Raw genomic sequence first — 20,902 nt, 5'->3', positions numbered from 1 at the left:
TTCCGTACGCAGGATCCACTGTGGTCTCCCAGACACTGCTCGGGCTCATGTAGTTGCTGTGGGCTCTGAGCTCAGCGTGGGCTGGGCGCTCTGTGGACTGCACTTCTAGAAACAGGCCCACGACATCTGTACTCAGCATTCCAGATGTGCTAGGGTGCGGAAGGCGAGGGTGGGTGCTATTGGTCATCTCTCAGGGCTCTGGGGGAGGGTCAGTTGTATGCTGACCCCACAGTTCGTTTTTTTTTTTTTAAGATTTTGTTTGTTTTATTTATTTATTTATTTGAGAGTAATGCACAGAGAGAGAAAGAGGCAGAGAGAGACAGAAGAGAGTGAGAGAGAGAGAGAATGGGCACGCCAGGGCCTCCAGCCACTGCAAACGAACTCCAGATGCGTGTGCCCCCTTGTGCATCGGCTAACGTGGGACCTGGGGAACCGAGCCTTGAACTGGGGTCCTTAGGCTTCACAGGCAAGTGCTTAACCACTAGGCCATCTCTCCAGCCCCCACATTTGGTTCTTTACTGAATGATATTCTGCTGTACAGATTCATCCTCAGGATGGGTAATTTGCAGGATCTCAGAGAGGCAAGCAACAGCGCGTCCATGCCTGAGCTGCTCTGTGGTGCTGGAATAGCCAGCCGTGCCAGCCCCTGAGCTCATGGGCTGGTTGTAGATCAGTGATGAGGAACAGGGCTCAAGGAAGTTTCTCAACTTCACTCAAGTCACAGAGCAATCTGCATGTCAGATATGGTCTTGAGATCCTCAGGTTTGGATCACTCTTAGTCACTGATACTTGTGTCAGAAGCAAGTGTGAAGGTTGGAGATTCCTATGTGAGTAATCTCAAAAGAACATGTCATTTGCTCACTAAAAAGCTAGAGTCCAACAGTACATTAAATCCCATGCAATTGCACAGGTGTGACTTTTTTCTTTTAAGAGAGAGAGAGAGAGAGAGAGAGAGAGAGAGAGAGAGAGAGAGAGAAAGGCAGATAGAAAGAGTATACCAGGGCCTCTAGCCACTACAAACAAACTTCAGATGGGCCATCCTTGGGCAACTGGTTTTATGTGGGTTCTGGGGAACTGAACCTGGGTCCTTTGGCTTTGCCAGCAAGTACCTTAATCGCTAAGCCATCTCTTCATCCCAGGTGTGAACTTTTACACTTAAAAGACGACAGTCTCTATGACTTTACCCAGTGCTTTCTGTCCATGCTCATCCTGACAATGGAATGCAGGACCCCTAGACCAGACTAGGGTGGGAAGCACATCCAATGGCCAGGGGAGTCAGGCAGAAGGTGATTTCTGTGTTCAAGAGGCCTAGATGACCAACCCAGCTCCAAAGGCAGTCTCCCGCTATAGCGCTGGAGCTGTGATTGTCCTCAGAGGTCATGAGAAGAACGTTGGGGGAAGAATTGGAGGCATGGGCAGCAGAGAGGCCTCAGGTGGAGGGGCCCAGGGAAGACCTCTAGAAAAACTACTCTCCTCTTTCGTAGCTTGGGACCCCCTGCAATGACCTCCCAGAGCCTTCTATCCTCAATGGCCACATGACTGGGGACACAGGGTAAGTGGCCTTGGGCCTGATGAACTTGAAAGGGAGACAGAGGGCCAGACCCGTAGACCCTCTGCACACTGGTGGAGTGACTGCTTCTAGGAGGTGTGTGAGGCTCCCGGGGCAGGACAGCAACAAGGACAAGGTCGGGGTCTTGCTTCAGCCCAGTGGACTCAAGAGTTCTGCTGTGCAGCTATTTGCTCCCAGTTGAGACACTCCCTTCTGGAGGGAATAGGGAGGCTCACAAACCATACAGAGTAAACTTGCAAGGATCTGGAGACCTATGGAAGGCACAAGCTCCACAAGGTGACATAAGCAGGAAGCATTTGCTGGGGAGAGGAGACTCTTGAGTGGAGCTGCCTGCTGGTTGGGTGGGGAGCCCCAGGGTTACAGCTTTTGTGAGCGGCCACCCATGGTGGGGTGAGTTTTTCAGGGATGCACTTGCCTCTGAGCCACCCGTGCTTCTGAATGTAACTCCAATAAACCCATTGATATTGCTTGAGTCTATTGTTGGTGCCCTTCCGGGACGAGCAGACATTTGTGTACATCTCACCGGAAAGTCACACCACAGGCCCCACGGCAACCTCCTCCAGCCAATCTCAGTGCTAGATGCAGAAGCGGACAGCCAGACTGTGAGCTGGCCGCTCTGGGCCCACCAGGAAGGGGCAGCACTGGAGTGGGCTAGGCAAGCCTTGTAGGAGCAGGGACCCCAGCATAGGGCAGAGAAGGGCAGGGCTTTACAGGGTACTGTGGCCACCTAGTGGACACTGCTGTCCTTTGGTGTCTGAGCCACTTGGCCCCCTTCAGGTATCTGGACACAGCATTAGCTCTGCCCAGCACCTGCCTAACATGGCACAGCGATCTCATGACTGAGTAACACTGTGACCTCCAGTCCACGACAAACTTGGGGTATAAAGGAGACACAGAAACCACAAGGAGAAGAATTTGCAGGTGACACTGAGGCACTGGCCAAGCCAGCCTGTGTTTAATGTCACCATCAAACACAGGAGGGGAACTGTCTGGAACGGAGGGCTGATGCCTGAGAGCAGTTAACTATTGTGTGGGATTCACTATTTTTCCCATGAAGAGGAGGCTCTTGGTGTGTTGCTCGTAGAGCATGTAAAGGAAGGGACGGTTCAAATTCACTTCGGGCGGCACAGACATGGGGATGGCTTCCAACACTGTGGCCCCTGCGGCTTCTGTCCCTCTCTCGTCGAGGGTCAGCACTGCCTTGTGCACGGCCTGCAGGGAGAGAAGGACAGGTTGGTTGGAGGCTGTGTGAGCCCTACCCTGGGCTCGAGTGAAGCTCCACGTGGGACCCTGACCCAAGCAAGGACCTCACTTGACCCGTGTTCCCTGTCATGCCCTGCCCCACTCGCAGACCCCCGCCCCCTGACGGTTACCCAAGGTCTTTGCTTCCCTCTGAAGACTTCGCCCGCATCAATACACTCCTCTCCCCACTCCCTTGCTGACTCCATCTCTAACGCCCTGATGCGACCCGCGGCTTCAGAAGAGGAGGGGCATCAGCACTCCATGTCCTCTGCAGATGTGCCCCCTTTCCAGTGAAGTCATCCGAAGATGACCGCCACACCACCCAGTCCCCAAGTGTGTGCAATGCAAACCGAAATGTCTCCAATTTTTCCCGGACCCATGGACTTTTTGGTTGAACTCAAAATTGGTGGTTTGCTAGTAGCTCTGAATGTCACAGATGGAAGGTTATAGAACCTTCTCTGAGATCACTTGGCCTAAGTTTCTGTGAATATGGGGAATAAATTTAGACAAAGGATACAAAGGCCCCGGGCAACGATGAGACCAAAGGTCAGGGCAGCATCCCAGGGTAAGTCCCAAGATGCCATTTGCATGGGAAGCCACCTTTCAGCTCTGACCACTGATCTGTTGCTACCCAGAGTCCCCTGGAGACAGTCCCCCTGAACCTTGTCTGTGTCTCTTCTCACTTCCTCAGCCTTGTGCCCAAACTGTCCTCTCATATTCCGTTCTACCCCACAGACAAGTAGGACACCACACGGTCATGTGAGCTTACCTTGGAGAGCTTCAGGGGAGCACCCTCCGTGATCCCTGAGAGGTTGGCACTGTTGCTAAAGACCTGGGTGATGCCCAGGTTGCTCAGGACTGTCTTCAGGTTGTAGGTTCCAGAAATGGACAGTTTGGGTAAGTGCAAATTGGCCGACCTGGTGGGCAGAAAGAGAATAAGGAGTCTGGTTCTGCTAGGGCCTGCCCTGTTGTGACAGGGTGCTCTTTCCTGGTTGCTTGTCCCACTGCGGTCCCTGTCTCCACCACCGCAGGATAGAATGCTGACTCGCTGTGCTGTCTTTTGGCACTGTCTCCATCCAACTTCCCAGAACCTGAACTCAGCGGGACTATCTCCTAACAGCCCCAAAGTGCCACCTCCTCCTTGAGGACGTCGAGAGGCAGATTCAGAGTGTCCACATGGAACCACGCATCATTCTGTCCTATAGTCACCTTCTCTTCCCGAGGCCTGCGCTCTCTGGTATGGGCACTTTTCTGTTCGTGTTCCACACAGTCTCCTCTGCCCCACCCCAGAGACTGTCCAACCTACCCTTCACCCTCAGCTGTGGTCGGGGCCTGAGGCCCTCTCGTTACTCTTGGTTCAGCCATAACACATGCTGCTGTGTGGCCCTGCCCCTGGCTCTGGACGCCATGTCCTCTGAGGAGTAAAGTCCTCCCACGTTGCCACCCCAAATCACAGTGTCTGCTTCGGCACTGGTAGCAACGTCCCTTCTCGATGTGACCGGTGCTACCTGAGCTGGGTCTGGCTGTGTCTTTCAGCTCAAGGCCATGTACTTAGTTGTGGCCCCAGGATGGTGTCCACTCTCTGTAGCCACTTCCTGTCCCTTGGGTCAGGACTGGACACTCTGGGGTGGGTCCCTGGCTAGGGAGTCACCTTGTGTGCCTGTTGCCCAGGAACTTGGCGAGGAGGTCCTTGGTGAGTGTCTTCTCCAGGTGCTGCATCTGGCCATCGTCAGGCAGGATGAAGATGGCGGTGGCGTTGCCCAGGTAGTCCATCATCAGCACCCAGCTGGACAGTGTACTGCAGTGGTGCACGTCAAACATGCCCAGGCGGTTCATCATGGGCACCCTCACCGTGGTTGACTGGTCCACGTGGAAGTCCGCTTCCGCCGTGTGCTCAGCATCAAATGGCTTCTCCCACTTGCCTGGGAAAGGAGGAAGGTGTTTAGCAGCCAGGGACTGAGGAAGATTCAGCCAGGGAGGAGGAATCATGAAGCCGTGATTGCCCTCTGACACTCAGAGCCCTGGCTCTTCATGTGGACAGTCTACCACCATCAGTCTTCCTGGCCGCAGAAGGGACTTTGACACGGATAGCTCAGGAACATACCTACACCTTCGATATCATAGACGCTAGGGTACATCATCTCCACTGTGCCTAAGAATCAGCATTTGTGTTTGAATTATATGCCTATTGAAAGGTATTTGGAAGAATATTAATGAAAATTTTGATGGCAGTCCTATTTTGGTGGCTCCTCATCAGGGGCTCTGCTCTTGCTAACAGGGAGCTCAGCTATCACTCAGACAAACATGGGTGCCCCAAGTCCGTGTCCTATACCCACGGGTTCAATGGAGGTGCCCTCTGCTGGATGAGAATGCCACCTGCAAGTCCTGAAGACTGGGCAGGGGACTTGGGAACCTACCATCAAGACTGTCAGAGTGACAGGAGCATTAGGGGTTCTGAAACCTCTTTTAAAAAATATTTTATTTTTATATATTTATTGACTTGACAGAGAGAAAGAAGGAGAGAGAGAGAGAGAGAGAGAGGGAGAGAATGGGCGTGCCAGGGCCTCCAGCTGCTGCAAATGAACTCCAGAGGCATGCGCCACCTTGTAAATCTGGCTAACATGGGTCCTGGGGAATCAAACCTGGGTCCTTTGGCTCTCCAAGCAAACACCTTAACCACTAAGCCATCCCTCCAGCCCCGAGACCTTATTTTAATTAGACAGAAGGAAGAGATGAGTGTGGGCAGCTGTTCTGGCTGTGATCACTCTGCAGGACTCAACCCAGAGACAGAGGAGTCACGGTGGGAGGCACAGCCTCTGGCCTCGATCCCAGTCTCTTCAGGCTAACCTTCTGGAGACACAGAATATACTTTAGGGGTTGGAGATATGGCTCAGCAGTTAAATTACTTGCCTGTAAAGCCTAATGACCCAAGTTTGATTCCCCAGTACCCACATAAAGCCAGATGCACAAAGTGGCACTATGTCTGGAGTTCATTTGAAGAGGCTTGGAGGCCCTGGCACACCCACCTATTCTTTCTCTCTCTTTGTAAATAAATGAACAAAAATTTAAAATATAAAAATATTTTAAAAGGCAGGGCATGGTGGCACATGTCTTTAATCCCAGCCCTTGGGAGGCAGAGGTAGGAGGATCACCGTGAGTCACCCTGAGAGTACATAGTTAATTCCAGATCAGCCTGGACCAGAATGAGACCCTACCTTGAAAAACAAAAATAAAAACAACAAAAAAAAATTAAAACGAATCTGCTTTAGAATTTCAAGAGTCCACAGGGTGCTGACCTATCCACTCCCAGGCAGGTAGACAGCTGGGTGAGTTATAACAGCTGTATGTGCCCTACACAATCCTAGGCTCTGTGTAACTTCACTAATTCTTTCCTCACCTGAAAACAGGGGTATTAACATTCCAGAGGTGGAACAAATGGCTTGTCCAATGTCAAGACTAATGGGTAGCGGGGTCAGATTTGAACCCATGTCTTCCACAGTTCATACTCATTCACAACAAAATAGTTGTTCGCAGTTTGCTCTAGGACCTAGTTCTCCTTCCATACCCTTTCCTGCAGTTGGTTTTGAAGTTGAGGAGAGATTATATATTCTAAGACCTTCTCTTGTAGGGATTTCCAATAAGCATTAGGACAATAAAGGCTCTGACTAGTGCTGCAAAGTCAATGAATTTGACTGTTGGATCCCTGGTTTCCAAGCTTAATCAGAGATGGGAAGGCTCCGTGTTCATGCAGGGGAGCTAGGGCCAGCCACGAGCTGAGCTGAGCTGCCACAGCCCAGAGGCACGGCCAGAGAGGGCTCAGAAACGTGTTGTTTGACTGTGTGTTTGGGCGTTTCCACGAGAACCAGCTCAAGCTGGTAGTACCTTACCTCTAAAGAAAATGTAATTCACCATGGCCAGAACTGTATCTTTGTCCAGCTCTTCCACCAAATCCACAATTTTTCCTTGGGTTCCCTTCTCCACATAACGGTTAATCTGCTTCTTGGTCTCTTCGGGGTCTGCGAAGTTGACGGAGAAGGCTTCAGAATGGTAAAGGTTCTTGACTTCCTCCAGAAACTTCTCAACCAGCTTCCAATTATTCTGGACAAACAGGCCATTGCCAGTGGTCACCTGGAGCTCGTTGCTGGGCTGGTTGAGGGTTTGCAGGAGGTTCTGGAAGCCCTGGTGGATCTCGGCCACTGTTGTTTCTGTGAGGTTGAACTCCAGTCCCTCGAGGATCTGGGTGTGAGTGTCCCCCTTGGCCCCTAGAGACAGCATGGCCAGGGCTGTGGCGATGCTTACGGGGGAGAAGAGGATGTTGGTGGTGTTGGACTGATGGGCCAGTACCCGGTACAGACTGAAGGCAAAGTCGGCCAGGCTCGGGGTGATCTTGTGGGAGGCCTGGTGCTCCTCACCATGCTTGGGGATGCCCTTCTCCTGGGCAACCTCAGCCAGGAAGCCAGAGAACAGGTAGCACAGACCTGCCAGCAGCAGGAGGCCCCGTGAGATGGAGGATGGCATCGTCCTGCAAGACACAGAAGGAGGTGCCCGTCCCAAGTCAGTCAGGGCTGTGTTGGCTCCCCTTGGTTAGCAATTGACTGACACCATGCAAAAGCAACCATGGTTTATTAAACATCTGCCATGTGCCCGCCTGGACCAACCTCGGTCCTAAACTGCCATCACTGAAGAACAGCAAAGTGGAACAGGATGCTCTCTGTCTACGTCACATGTCCTGAGCTCTCGCATGTGTAACTCCTCACTTTCTGTTTTAGCCCCGTGGGGAGACTAGTGTATTCTCCATTGACTGATGGGGGAGACGTTAAGGCACATGTTCAAGGTCATTAACAAGTAACACAGCAGACCCAAGCCACACAGCAAGTGATCTGGGTCCTGAGCCATGAGCTCAACATCCCTACTTCCACGTGCCATAGCATTAAGGTACAAGTGCCCCAGCCCTAAACCAAGGCACAGGTAGAGAAATGAACGGTGAATGGCCATGAATTTGCCGGGCTGCAGAGAAGCCACTTATGCGATGGCACGAAGTGATAATGTGGGGCTGTGAGGAGGTGACCAGTGGGCTGTCCCCGCTCAAGCCCTCACAGGGAGCCTCAGCCCCGGAGGATTTCCCTGAGAAAGAAGCTGTCCCCATTCTTCTTGGTGACCTCAGTCGTGGGCAAGGTTGAGGACCCTGCTGCCATCCTACCCATTTCTGGGGGAGCTGGAGCCACTCTGCCTTCCTGTGGGAAAGTGTATGTGTGGTGGGGCAGGGCTGGAAACCCATTTCTTTTGGCTTCTGTCAGGTCTGAGTTCTAACACAGCCCCTGTTGCTCATCAGCTGCGGAAGCTGGGCAAGTCACCGAAATTCTCTCGGCCTCCTTTTGCCTCTTCAAAAAAAAAGCGGAGATGGTGAGAATCCTGTCAACCAGGTCCTGGCACCGAGTCTCCCACGGATGAGCTCTAGAGGGCAGCCTTGTGACAAAGGGCTGGCCGATGTCGCGAATGCCAACGCTCAGGTGCCTGGCTGGGGAGGAAAAGGAATCACAGCTAGGGTAAGACGAGAGAGAGCGGCAAGGTCACACCAGAGAGGGCAGACTCTGTCTGCGGGTGACTGAAGTCAAGGTCATGTCCAGCTCCACAGAGCTCCCTCTACTCTTTATGTCTAGGCCCTGAGCCATTAACCCATAGCCCCTAAGTATGACCTGCTGTCTTTACAGATGGGGAAACTGAAGTCTAAATATACCTGAGGTAGGGTTATGTATGTATGTACATATATGCATAATATAGTTATAGTGTAGTTAGCTATTCGTTCTATAAAATCACCATCATTTATCTACTTATTTATTTCGAGGCCGTGGTGGAGAATGAACTTCTGATCCTGCCTCTGCCTCGCAAGCGCTTGCATTGCAGATGTCTCCACGTCCAGTTACGCAGTGCTGGGGATGGAGCCTGGAGCTCTGTACACATTGGGCAGGCTTATCTTAACTATAACCCCAGCCCCATTGCTATAATCACCATCTTAAAAGAACAAAAAATGTCCTTGAATTTGTGATATAAAAACCTGTGGGTGGGCTGGAGAGATGGCATAGCGGTTAAGCGCTTGCCTGTGAAGCCTATGGACCCGGTTTGAGGCTCGGTTCCCTAGGTCCCACGTTAGCCAGATGCACAAGGGGGCGCTCGCGTCTGGAGTTCATTTGCAGAGGCTGGAAGCCCTGGCGCGCCCATTCTCTCTCTCTCTCTCCCTCTATCTGTCTTTCTCTCTGTGTCTGTCGCTCTCAAATAAATAAATTAAAAAAAAAAAAAAAAACCTGTGGGTAAGCCGGGAGCAGTGACGCACGCCTTTAATCCCAGCACTCGGGAGGCAGAGGTAGGAGGATCGCATGACTTCGAGGCCACCCTGAGACTACATAGTGAATTCCAGGTCAGCCTGGGCTAGAGTGAAGCCCTGTCTTGAAAAACCAAACCAAAACAACAACAACAAAACCCTGAGGGTTGACTGAAGAGATGACTTAGCAATTAAGATACTTGCCTATAAAGCATAAGAACCCAGGTTCAATTCCCCAGGACCCTTGTAAGCCAGATGCACAAAGGGGCACGTGTGTCTGGAGTTCATTTGCAGTGGCTGGAGGCCCTGGTGCGCCCACTCTCTGTATCAGCCTCTTTCTCTCTCTCTCTCCAATAAACAAATCAATCAATCAATCAAACAAACCTGAGGGGTTTGAGGACAGGTAACCTTCAGTCTCCCTGCGCTTGGCTGTTTATTGTCTTTCCACAGAGACAACAGAATTAAGTGTGAAACTGCTTGCCAGGCCAGTGAGGTGGTTCAGTGGCTAAGGCACTTTCCTGAGAAGCACAAGGACCCCTGTTCAACCCCAGGTCCCACGTAAGCCAAACACACAGGTAATGCGAGAGAACAACGTTGCACATGGGCATAAGGTGGCACACATGTTTGGCATTTGATTGCCATGGCTGGAGGCCCTGGCATGTCAACTCTCTCTCTCTCTCTCTCTCTCTCTCTCTCTCCCTTTCTTACTCATAAAAAAATATTTAAAAAATGACTTTTGGGCTGGAGAGATGGCTTAGTGATTAAGCGCTTGCCTGTGAAGCCAAAGGACACAGGTTCGAGGCTTGATTCCCCAGGACCCACGTTAGCCAGATACACAAGGGGGCGCATGCATCTGGGGTTCATTTGCAGTGGCTGGAGGCCCTGGTGCACCCATTCTCTCTATCTCTTTCTCTCTGTCACTCTCAAATAAATAAAAATGAAGGGCTGGAGAGATGGCTTAGTGGTTAAGCGCTTGCCTGTGACACCTAAGGACCCTGGTTCGAGGCTCGATTCCCCAGGACCCACGTTAGCCAGATGCACAAGGGGGTGCATGCGTCTGGAGTTTGTTTGCAGTGGCTGGTGGCCCTGGCATGCCCATTCTCTCTCTTTCTCTCTGCCTCTCTTTCTCTCTGCCATTCTCAAATAAATAAATAAAAATGAACAAAAAAATAAAAATGGAAAAAAATTTTTTAAATGACTTTCTTCTTCCCACCTTGCTCTTAGGCCTTCATTTCTGTCAATAATCTGAGGTGCGCTGACCACATCTTACATAACACATGTTGATATTTTGCTAAACCAGCCAGGGTGTAAGAGGTGAAGTCATGGCTAAGATTGGTCTTGTATATTTCCATGTCCCTTGGATGTCTTCGTTACTTCCTGGCTGGATTTTGGTGAGCCTTGTGGAAACTCCCCATCTTCACAGGGCTCAGCCATCAAGAGGAAAGTGGTTTGTCATAGAGTGGGGACAAAACATGTCAGAGACCGGGGCTCCTAGCTTCCACTGGGCCCTTGGCAGTCACTGGGACCTGAGCAGTAACAGACCACGCCTTTCTGGGGCCTTGCAGCCCCACTGTGTGCAGCAGGGCTGGGCGAGGCATCTGGGCAAAGCCCTCCTTACACGGACACTGGAAGCTTAATTCCAAGGGTCTGTGTCTGAGGAGGAAATGAGATGAGATGCTTTCCAACTTGGGAGCTGCTGAGCTCCATGGAGGAGAGGACCACGCTGGGGTGAGCATACCCCCCCTCCTTCCTGGGGTCACACCCTCTCCTCTGACAGGGAAGGGTCTGAGGCCCAGGTCAGGTTTGGGCCTTGGAGTACTTACTCTTCTCCTTGCTGAGACCAGATATTGACCAGCAGAAATCTAAGGGAGGAGAGGTTGCTCTGGGCTCTTCATTTGAGGGAAGAAATACAATCCATCCATCATGGGGACAGTGCATCTGTGTCAGTGGCCACCAATGGCAGCTGGCTGTCCCTACCTCAGGGGAGCACAAAGCAGAGAAACGGCAGTGCCGGCGCTCAGCCCCTCTCTCCTTCCACGTGGTTCTAGAGCCCTACCCTAAGGCGGGCCATCCATCTTCAAAGTAAGCCTTTCCCTTCAGTTACTCCTCTCTGGAAAAGACGCCATGGGCATATCCCAAGTCTTATCTCGCTAGCTCTGTAGGCATCTCTGAATTTATTTAATGTGGTTGTCATTGTCATCAGTGGCCCTTACATTGGCCTCAAGCTTCCGGCTGAGTGTGTTTACATTGCCTGTTCCTTCAAACTTCAAAGTCCCAACATCTATGCATCAACCTCCCCTTTTGTGTTTTCAAGAGGCACCCTCATACATCCCAAGCCCTGAGCCAAGGAGGCCAGCTGGAGAGGAGAAAGTAGCCTATGGCCCCATGGGTTGCAGACCCCACGGGTCAAGGGGCCGGCAATCACATCAGTGGCATGGCCAGCAAGGGGGAGTGTCGGCGCGGGCTGGAGAGAGGTAGTCAAGCCTTCTCCATCGCTCCATCCCACACACTTCCATCCAGGAGCAGAAGCTGAGTGGCTGAGCAAGCATGCACCATCAGGGTGCAGGGATTCGACTGGGGCAGGCCATGACCTGTTGGAACTCAGCTCTTAATAGGCCCAGATGACCCAGCCCTGCCATTTATGCCTGTGGCCTTGGGCAAGTGATCTCATCTCTTTGAGCCTCCCTTTCTGCCTGCAAGTAGCGAGAGCCCTTTGAAGGACGAGGTGTGGCCTGAACAAGGTTACCAGCAGTCGGCGCCGGCAGGTGTGGGAGCCCTTGCACCTGCGCGTAGGAATTTGTCCTGAGATCTGGCCGATGGCTTCCTAGCCAGCAGTCACATCTCCTAGGACCAGAGAATGGGCTTTTTTGCTCAATAATCCTTGCCTCTGAGTCAGGTACATTGCACATCAATTCTCCAGACATTTCTGCACTGCCTATTTCCAGCTCTGTCCCAAGCAAATAATCAGAACAGCACTGGCGTCATCTGTTCACAGTCACATTTGCTTGATGGGTCTTACGTGCCGTCTGATCGAGTCTTTCCTCAGTATTTGCCCTATGTGCTAGAAATTAGTTAATTGCCCCATTTTATAGGTGGAAATACTGAAGTCCAAATAGGCTAAACAACTTACTACAAACCACCGAACCAGCTGCTTAAAGGACCTAGATTTAATCCTAGACATGCTAATTCTAGACTCTAGGTTTGATCCTAGACATGTTAATTCCAGAACATAGATTTGATCCTAGACATGTTAATTCTAGAGTCTAGATTTGATCCTAGACATGTTAATTCCACAACATAGATTTGATCCTAGACATGTTAATTCTAGAGTCTAGATTTGATCCTAGACATGTTAATTCCAGAACATAGATTTGATTCTAGACATGTTAATTCCAGAACCTAGATTTGATCCTAGACATGTTAATTCTAGAATCTAGATTTGATCCCAGGCATGTTAATTCTAGAACCTAGATTTTATCTTAGGCATGTTAATTCTAGAATCTGGCCTTGAACCTTTGTCTATGTAAAAGGTTAAAGCCTGACAACTTGAAACAGAAGATCTCAGAGACTGCAAGTAACTTCACCTCTCTGACCCCCAGTCACGTGGGGGGGGGAGGTAAGGGTGGATTCTGCAGAGAACTATTGCACAAGCTCAACCTTGCACAAGGTGCCGAGTGTCTGATGCGTCGTCAGCACTCGTGAGAAGCCGTTGTTGCCCACACTGCTGTGGCGGTTATCAAAGGCATCTTATGAGAACCTGGCCGACTTGGTCTGACCACCTTCCAGCCCCATCTCCGACATCCAGTAACAGAAAACCAAACCCTCCCCACATTCCAGACACCAGGGCTGGCTGGGGCTGAGGTGAGGCTCTTCTCCTCAATCGGGCAGAGAGATCAACCACTACGCAAGGTCACTGAGTGTTGAGAAAGCCTCAAGATGAACCCAGGTTTCCTGGTCCCCCAACCATGGCCCGAGACCCTGGGGGAAGATATCTGTTGGCAATGTCAAGAGCACGAAGTGTCGAGGCAGGTGCCCCAGCTTGAACGCTGGCTGGTGTGGGATGGGAGCAAGTTTCTAACCTCACTGTTCCTAAGTTCCTTGCCGACACCGGGAATACACACAGTGACTCCCTGAGAGGGAGGCTGTGGGAGCGGGAGGGCCTTTGCCATGATAGGTGCTCTGGGTTTAGAGGCAGCTCAGCTCAGCTCCGGGCAATCACTCAGGAAGGTCAGTTCAAGTCCCTGGGTGACGGGGCCCTTTGCAGGGCTCAAAAAGTGCTCAAGTGGCCACTGCACCAGAGGAGCCATTTTGACACCTGTAGGCTGAGGCCCCAGAACTTCCTGGGTCTGTCTGGGGTACAGCTAGAGAGAAAAGCCCCAATTCCCACAGGCCTTCGGGCCTTACTTGGCTCTTCTCAGAAAGGGAAAGTTTATACCTCACAGAATTGTGAGGTCGGGGCTGGGGAGCCCGAAAGAGGCCACACATTAAAGGGGTGGGAAGGGTGGGAGCGGCACCCTAGTCCTCCAGGCCGTGGAGCCAGACATCTGTCACCCTTCACTCTCCTCTCACCTGGGGCAGGCACTGGGCAGGCCTGGAGCTCGAAAGGACCGGTGGAACTGCTGTCCCCATGGCAACAGGAAGCCCAGCTATAACTAAGAAGCATCCATCCTGCATCACCCTCATCCGGAACCTGCCTCGGTGGCACAGGGACCTAGACACCCCTCCAGAGCTCTCCCTAGGGAAAGGCATACTTACATCTTGCTGTTCCAGAGCCAGCAGTGGTGACTGGATGTGGAGGAGACAGAAACCTGTCCTAGCCTGTATTTAAGCAATGGGGGCAGAGAGACCACGGGGAATCTGCTAGTGAATATTAACCAAGGTCCCCGCAGTTATTGGAGGAGCAAACAGGCAGGGACTAAGTCCAATGACGAGGTGCTGAGCTGCTGCCCCAGCCACCCCAGGCAGCATTCAGCCCTCTGCTCCAAAAACCCAAGGGAGGCATTGTACCATGCTCCACCAATACCAGCCTACATCCAAGATGAGGCTGGTGGCCTGAATCACATGGCCCCTGGGACTATCCCTGTGCCCTGTGGGGAGTCCAGCCTGATGCAGTGGAAGCTAACTCTACATTTCATGAGGCAGGCCTTAATGTGCCACCAAATACCTGGCAATGAAGACTCAGTGGCCAGGCTTTGGGCTCACAGTGAGTTATGAGTCCATTTGACAGGCGGGGAAACTGAGGCCCAGAGCAAAGAGGCTTTTCCTCCACAGTTACCTGGCCAGCTTGGGATACTTTTGATTTTCCATATAGGAAAATGGAACATGACCAGACAGGGATGGAGTCCTGGGGACAAGCTGGGGCCAGACAGTTAAGACTTTCAACAACTCGCTTCACCCCTGGGGTCAGGAGGCTCCTTCCCCTGCGCCGTAGTGGGTTGGAAGTCCCATTTGTAAGCATGACTGTCAGGGGTGCACGAAGCTCCTTCGATAAAGTGTGCACTCAGTAGGCTCTTTATTGGGGTCCGCATAGTCCTTACCCCCGCCTGCTGCCCGGCTGCTCTGAGCAGGACCCTGTCTCAGGTCTGGGTCTGCATGGGCTCCTGCAAGGCCAGTGTGATCAATAGGTGAGGGGCTTTCTTGGGAGGGGGGCTCCTCCCTCCCCCAGGGCTGCTGTAGCCCTGGAGGGCAAAGGGGTGCTGTTAGTGGTTTGGAGGGGGGGTGCAGGCTGAGGCTAATAGACCCTCACTAGATCCTTGTCTTTTTCAAAACCTCATTCACATGGGCACTGACCCTGTGAAGGCTGTAGAAGGCGGACTCATCTCTGCAGCCACTGCTGGCCTGGCTCCTGGCAGCGGGCGTTGGGTGGCTAATTGATGCTCACACACCTGTTCCCTGTCACTCAGGCCTGTGAGCTTGGCCAGGTGGGTGACCCACAGGACTCTGTAGTTTCAGCGGTTCAAACCAGAAGCCCTTAGGTGAGTCCGTTCACCTCCTGGACTTCAGTTTTTACCCATCTGTCAGATAGGAACTACGAGAATGTGTGGTTTGTTGGGCTTATTCGAGACGAGCTCTGAGCTGGGTGCTCCAGGTGGCTGAGCAGCACTTTGGGATAGTGTCCCTGTCAGTGCATCTCCCTGCTCTCACTGGGGTCTGTCAGGCATTCTTTTATTCAGCATCCTCAGTGGATGTCGGGGGTGGAGTGTACACCCCCTATTATAGGAAGTAAGAGAGAGCTCAGCTCCTCTGCCCTTCGAATCCCTAGTCGCCCCGCCCTCAGCACCTGGCTTCAGGGCCCTTTGGAGGACTCTGTGGGTTCTTCCCAAGAGAGGTCTACTCTGTGTCCTCCCGGCGCTTGGAGAGGCAGGCTCCACCCTCGGCCCGGACCCTGTCCTCCCCTCATGTTTCCCCCATCGTTCAATGCCCTCCCTCAAGACACAGCTGCACCACCCCCAACGCACTGCACTGGGAAGGAAAGGGCAGCTGGCCCGTCTTCCCTTGCTCTCCCCAACTTTTCCCCTCGGGCAGGGAGGTGGCAGTCTACAGGCTGTGGGACCCAGCCCCCAGTCCTCTACCTGAGATTCCCGGCAAAGGCTCCCGCAGCCACGCCTCCTACGGCTGCAGCAGGCAGGACCCGTCTTCCTCTGAATGGGATCCGAGCCCAGGCTCCTGGGGCTGTGGCAGGAGATTCTGTACAACTCCCGGTCTCTGCCCGCCTGGGAGGAAGGCAGCTCTGGGTGGTAATGCTAAGTCCCGGGAGGGGAGGGGCGGGGAGCTGGGGCAGGAAGGGGCCTCGCCCAGAGCCAGGAGCACAACAGGCCAGCCCTTCCTGGCCCAAGCAGTCCTGAGTGCCACCTACCACGCTTGCTGCGTTCAGACAGTGTGACCCAGCACAGCTCACCCATGTTGACTTGTAAGAGGACCGGTCCTCTAACCCTTTCTGTAAGAGGAACAGGAATTAGCTCAGAGGATCACTAGACTTGACAAGCCTAGCCTTCCTGGCACCGAGCCCATCCCAGATCTTGCCAGATTTCCGGGCCAGCTGTAACAGGAAGAGGACTGAGCAGTCTGAAACACCCCACTGGGCCCCCGAGGCTGGGTGGCCGGTAGGAACTGTGGGAGGCCAGTTTCACAGGCCTGTGCTGGTGCAGAAGGGACCCTAGGGCAAGGTTGTGGCATCTGAAGACACATACAGGATGGTCACAAAATGGAAGCCACCGGGGTAATGACCAAGGGCCTCAGACTGGGGTCCTGCCCTTTGGGGTTGAAGGCTCTCTGCCCAGCCCTTCCCTGATTCTGGGCATCTGTGAGAACATGGGTTTCAGTGATCCAAGATACCAGAAAGAACAGAATCTCTTGGGGACTCCATGGCCACTCTCAGAGGGATTGCCCCACAAACTCCAAGCAGCAGTGGAGTCCCCTGGTTACTTCTGGAATTTTCTACTGCAGATCTAGGCTGATTCCCTGGGCGGTGACAACATCCAGGGAAGATGCCATCAGCTGATTATAAAAAGGGACATCTAAGCCCGGAGAGGCGCTTCTGCTTACCCCAAAGGCCCCAGGACCAACCTCTGGGGAAGCGGACTGCTCAGTGGCTGACCTCCCACATGGGGCCAGGTGCATTTAGCATTCTCTGTATTTATTTATTTATTTGAAAGTGACAAAGAGAGAGGGAGAAAGAGGCAGATTGGGTGAGAGACTGAATGGACACGCCAGGGCCTCCAGTCACTGCAAATGAACTCCAAATGTGTGCACCCTCTTGTGCATCTGGCTAACGTGGGTCGTGGGGAATCGAGTCACAAACCAGGGTCCTTAGGCTTCAGAGGCAAGCGCTTGACCACGAAGCCATCTTTCCAGCCCAGTCTCTGTGTTATTTTGTGATGTCTAGGGGTGGAATGCCTGAAGCGAGGCAGGTGTGGGTTCAGGGGAGACCTTCTTTTCACCTCTCTGAGCCTCAGTTTCTCCACTGTAAAGCAGAGATGAGTCCTTTTGTCATGGAAGAGAAGGTAGGGTGTTTCACACAGAGCCCACACATGCTGTTGGCATCTGTCTTGTCAAACTGGATGGCCTAGGGTTCTCTTCTGCGGGGTGAACTGAGCTGGCAGTATTTCTTTGCCTCTTCCTGGATTTTAAAAATATTGTACTTCTCTCTGTGTGTGTGTATTTGTAAGCAGAAAGAGACAGAGAGAAGAGACACAGAGAGAGAATGGGCCTGCCAGGACATCTATCCCCCTGCAAATGAACTCTAGATGCATGTGCCATTGTGTGTATCTGGCTTTTCATGGTTACTAGAGAATCCAACCTGGACCAGCAGGCTTTGCAGGCAAGTTCCTTAACCACTGAGCCATCGTTCCATCCCATCATCCTAGCATTTCGCTAATCAAACAACTTCCAATATTCTAGAGGCTTCCTTACCTGCTGGACACCTCTGGGCTGCTGGCTTCCTGTGGGGCATGATTTCTGGAAACTGTTTACTTATTCACAGTGCCTGGTTTTCACTTCTCACCCTTCCTCAGGTTGGGGTTGGAAGAACAAAGCCAGATCTGTTCACCTTCAAAGACAAAGCAGTTAAGACAGTTAACAGGGGTCTGCAGCTTCATTTCATTTAATTAACAAAGCTTATGTTTTTCTGCATAGCTAATTTTATTTTAACTCAGCTGTTTTGAAGTTGTGAAGCATGGGGAAGTTATAGACTAGTAATTTTGGAGCAATTCAATCTGTCCTGTTTCCTTTTTATTTTGAGGCAAGTCCAATAGACTGGCCTTTTTATGAGAGAGAGAGAGAGAGAGAGAATTGGCACACCAGGGCCTCCAGCCACTGCAATCCAGCTCCAGATGTGTGCGCCCCCTTGTGCTCATGTGTGACCTTGCACATGCGTCACCTGTGCATCTGGCTTACGTGGGATCTGAAGAGTTGATCACGGGTCCTTAGGCTTTTCAGGCAAGCGCCTTAACTGCTAAGCCATCTCCCCAGTCCAGGGGTTTCCTTTCTGGTGGTTAATTTCCTACATTTTTGGCCAGGGGGAGCCCCCTGGGTGACCTATTTTGTGCTTGTGGTGATCTTGGCTGGCATTTCAGAAGGCACTCCATCTGGCAATGACACCAGACCCACCTGGGATTATTCTGCTCCAGGACAGCATGGCCACTCCCTGTGAACGTGGGAGAGCAGGGGTGGTAAGGTCCTTCAGGACTCATCCGTGGGGGGTGGGGGAAGGGGCAGCCAGCAGGTGTTTGGGGCTTGTTATTCCCAAACACAAGCTGTGTGGGGGCGACTCAGCAAACAGACAGCTAAGGTTCTGAGAGCTTGCTCAACTCAGACCTTGGCTTGCAATGGTTCGATTGGCCCTGTTGACTTTCTCTGTTGGCTGGCAGCATTACTGCTGGCTCTGTTTCACCGAGTCCCTCCCCACTGTCATTTCTAATCCACATCCCCAAGCGGACTCCAACACGGGGCGTTGTCACCCCTTGCACCATGACCGACACTTCTCAAACACTGTGTGGCTCTGCTTTAAACTCGTTCGTTACACATGGTCCCGGGCCATGAGCGCTTGTTTGTACCTCCTGTGAACCCAAAGTCTGAACCGTTAAAACAAAGCAAGGAGAATTTTATTTGGGTTCAGGAGACATGAACAGGGACAACTCAGGCTGGGTGGGGAGCTGGGCGAGCAGGTCAGGCAGGACAGAAGCCTTTCAAACCATAAGACTCATTCTTGGGGGAAAGCAAGAATAGCCACAAACTGGGGTAGGCATGGATTTCATAAGTCTGGGGGAGTGTTCAGGTCAAGATGTCCAGTGGTCAGGCTGGTATTTCTTGAATCTTGCAAGATACCTTTAGGCTCCAGGCACTGTTCCTTATGGTGGATTCAGTTGCTGGCATGATGTCTTGCTCCCTTTTTGTCCATTCTGAAGCCATTTTGGCTTCTATGTTTGGCTTCTGAGCATGCATGAGGGCGGTGCTGGCAATGAAGGCCTCCTTGCCTCTCGTTCGACCACTTGGCTGCTTCCACAGCCTCTGCGCACACCCCTCCTCTGTCTTGGGATAGGACAGCTGACAGTTACTGAGCATATGGCATAAGCCAGTCTTCACGTGGAGCCCGTGGGGCCATCATTTGGTGGTTCCCAGTTCATCCATGAGGATTGAATCTCCTTGGAGTCAAGCAAATAGCCCTTGCTCACCAAAAAGTTGCTAAGGGTTGGAGACATTCTAACTGGGCTGTGTGTGGCCCAGGGCACATGTCCCCAAAGCTTGGCTGCATCTCCAGACTACAAGTGACCCCAGTGTGGGGACTTGAGTGCAAGTTACCTGACCGTTGATCTGACCCCACTGGCCAACGGGAGTGAGTCACGAAGACACGAAGCGTTGCTCTTATCAGGTGGTTAAGGTAGGGACTTTCCTGCCAGGGTGAAAACCTTTAAATGCTAAGTATTTCTATGTAGCTGGCTCGCAACTTCTCAGTTAAAGAAAGAAATTAGGTCTGGAATGACAGTGTAGGCCTGCGATCCCTGCTCCCCAGGAAGCCAAGACAGGAGTCTTCAAGGCCAGTCTGGGCTGAGAACTGATCGTCTCTGAGACTGAGAACTTGTTTCAAGAAAGGTTTTAGGGCTGGGCGAGAGCTCAGTCCGTGTGGTGCTTATCTTGCAAGCATGAGGACCCATGTTTGCTTGATCCCCAGAAAACACATAAAAACGCCAGGCATGGCACATATGTATCATTCCAGTGGTGGGAAGTGGTAACAGCAGGATCACTGGAGCTGGCTGGCCAGCAGTCTAGCCTAATTGGTGAGTTCCAGGCCAACGAGAGACCTCGTCTCAGAAAAGGTAGATTGTGGGCTGGAGAGATGGCTTAGCGGTTAAGTGCTTGCCTGTGAAGCCTAAGGACCCCAGTTCAAGGCTCGGTTCCCCAGGTCCCACGTTAGCCAGATGCACAAGAGGGCACACACGTCTGGAGTTCGTTTGCAGAGGCTGGAAGCCCTGGCGCGCCCATTCTCTCTCTCTCCCTCTATCTGTCTTTCTCTCTGTGTCTGTCGCTCTCAAATAAATAAATAAAAAAAATTAAAAAAAAAAGAAAAGGTAGATGGGGCCTTAAGAAATGACCCTGAAGTTGTCTTCTAACCTCCACATACATATTCATGCACACATACATGCACATATGCATATACACAGGCACACACATATATGCACGTATATTCAAAGGGAGTTAGTATAGGAGCTGAGAAGATGGCTCAGTGGTTAAAGACGCTTGTATGCAAAGTCTGCCAACTGAGGTTCAATTCCCGGGCTACCCACTTGAGATGCAAAACGTGAAGCCGATATCTGGCATTCACTTGCAATGGTAAGAGGCCCTCATATAAGTGCAAATAAAAATTAAAAATGTAATCTAAAACATTTTAAAAATTGAGCTGGAAGGGAGGGAGAGGAGAAAGAGAGAGAAAGAAAGTGGCCAAGATGGCTACTGGGGGAACTAAGCCTGACATTCCTCCCGACCCAGTGGATACTTCCCCACTTGCCTTCTCTGTCTGCCCTGTGAGACAGGAGAACAGGTCGTGACAACTGGGCTGTGATGGTACAATGCCATTGATGGGGGCGGGGGGGGGGTGGGGGAAGGGCAAGTTACAGGCCAAGGCTCCACCTGGCCTGCCTGGGTAGTGCAGGTGCCTCTCACCTTGACCTCCCTGTCCAGGAGCTGACCAGCAAAAAGGAACACATTTCTGATTGGCCACTGGTGACAGGCTCCCTGTTGGCCAATTTGTATGCACAAACGGCGTGCCCACTTCC

At 52.0% G+C, this 20,902-nt stretch overlaps 1 protein-coding gene across 2 annotated transcripts; it reads right to left on the bottom strand.

Moving 5' to 3' along the window:
• Positions 1-2,484: 2,484 nt before the first annotated feature.
• On the bottom strand, positions 2,485-15,860 carry Serpina1 (serpin family A member 1). 2 transcript variants are annotated; one of them, XM_045155315.1, is made up of 5 exons: positions 15,704-15,860; positions 6,700-7,334; positions 4,464-4,734; positions 3,582-3,729; positions 2,485-2,782 (listed from the first exon to the last, which is right to left on the bottom strand). In XM_045155315.1, the coding sequence occupies exons 2-5, from the start codon at positions 7,328-7,330 to the stop codon at positions 2,594-2,596; spliced, it is 1,239 nt and encodes a 412-aa protein (XP_045011250.1). In that variant the 5' UTR covers positions 7,331-7,334; positions 15,704-15,860; the 3' UTR covers positions 2,485-2,593. The 2 variants fall into 2 exon arrangements, with proteins under 2 accessions (XP_045011250.1, XP_045011248.1); XM_045155313.1 differs by lacking the exon at positions 15,704-15,860 and adding an exon at positions 13,887-13,958.
• Positions 15,861-20,902: the final 5,042 nt, after the last annotated feature.

The sequence above is a fragment of the Jaculus jaculus genome, chromosome 7 (genome assembly GCF_020740685.1).
Source record: "Jaculus jaculus isolate mJacJac1 chromosome 7, mJacJac1.mat.Y.cur, whole genome shotgun sequence".
Lineage (NCBI taxonomy): Eukaryota > Metazoa > Chordata > Mammalia > Rodentia > Dipodidae > Jaculus > Jaculus jaculus.
Note: the sequence above shows the minus strand (reverse complement) of the source record. Positions and strands in the feature narration are given on the sequence as shown.

Bases quoted from the DNA above. Each gene is read 5' to 3' on its own strand.
- Serpina1 (XM_045155313.1), bottom strand. The intron at 4,735-6,699 runs GTAAGGTACTAC...CTCCTTTCCCAG, and splicing joins GAATTACATTTTCTTTAGAG to GCAAGTGGGAGAAGCCATTT. The intron at 3,730-4,463 runs GTGACTCCCTAG...TCTGCCCACCAG, and splicing joins CTGGGCAACAGGCACACAAG to GTCGGCCAATTTGCACTTAC.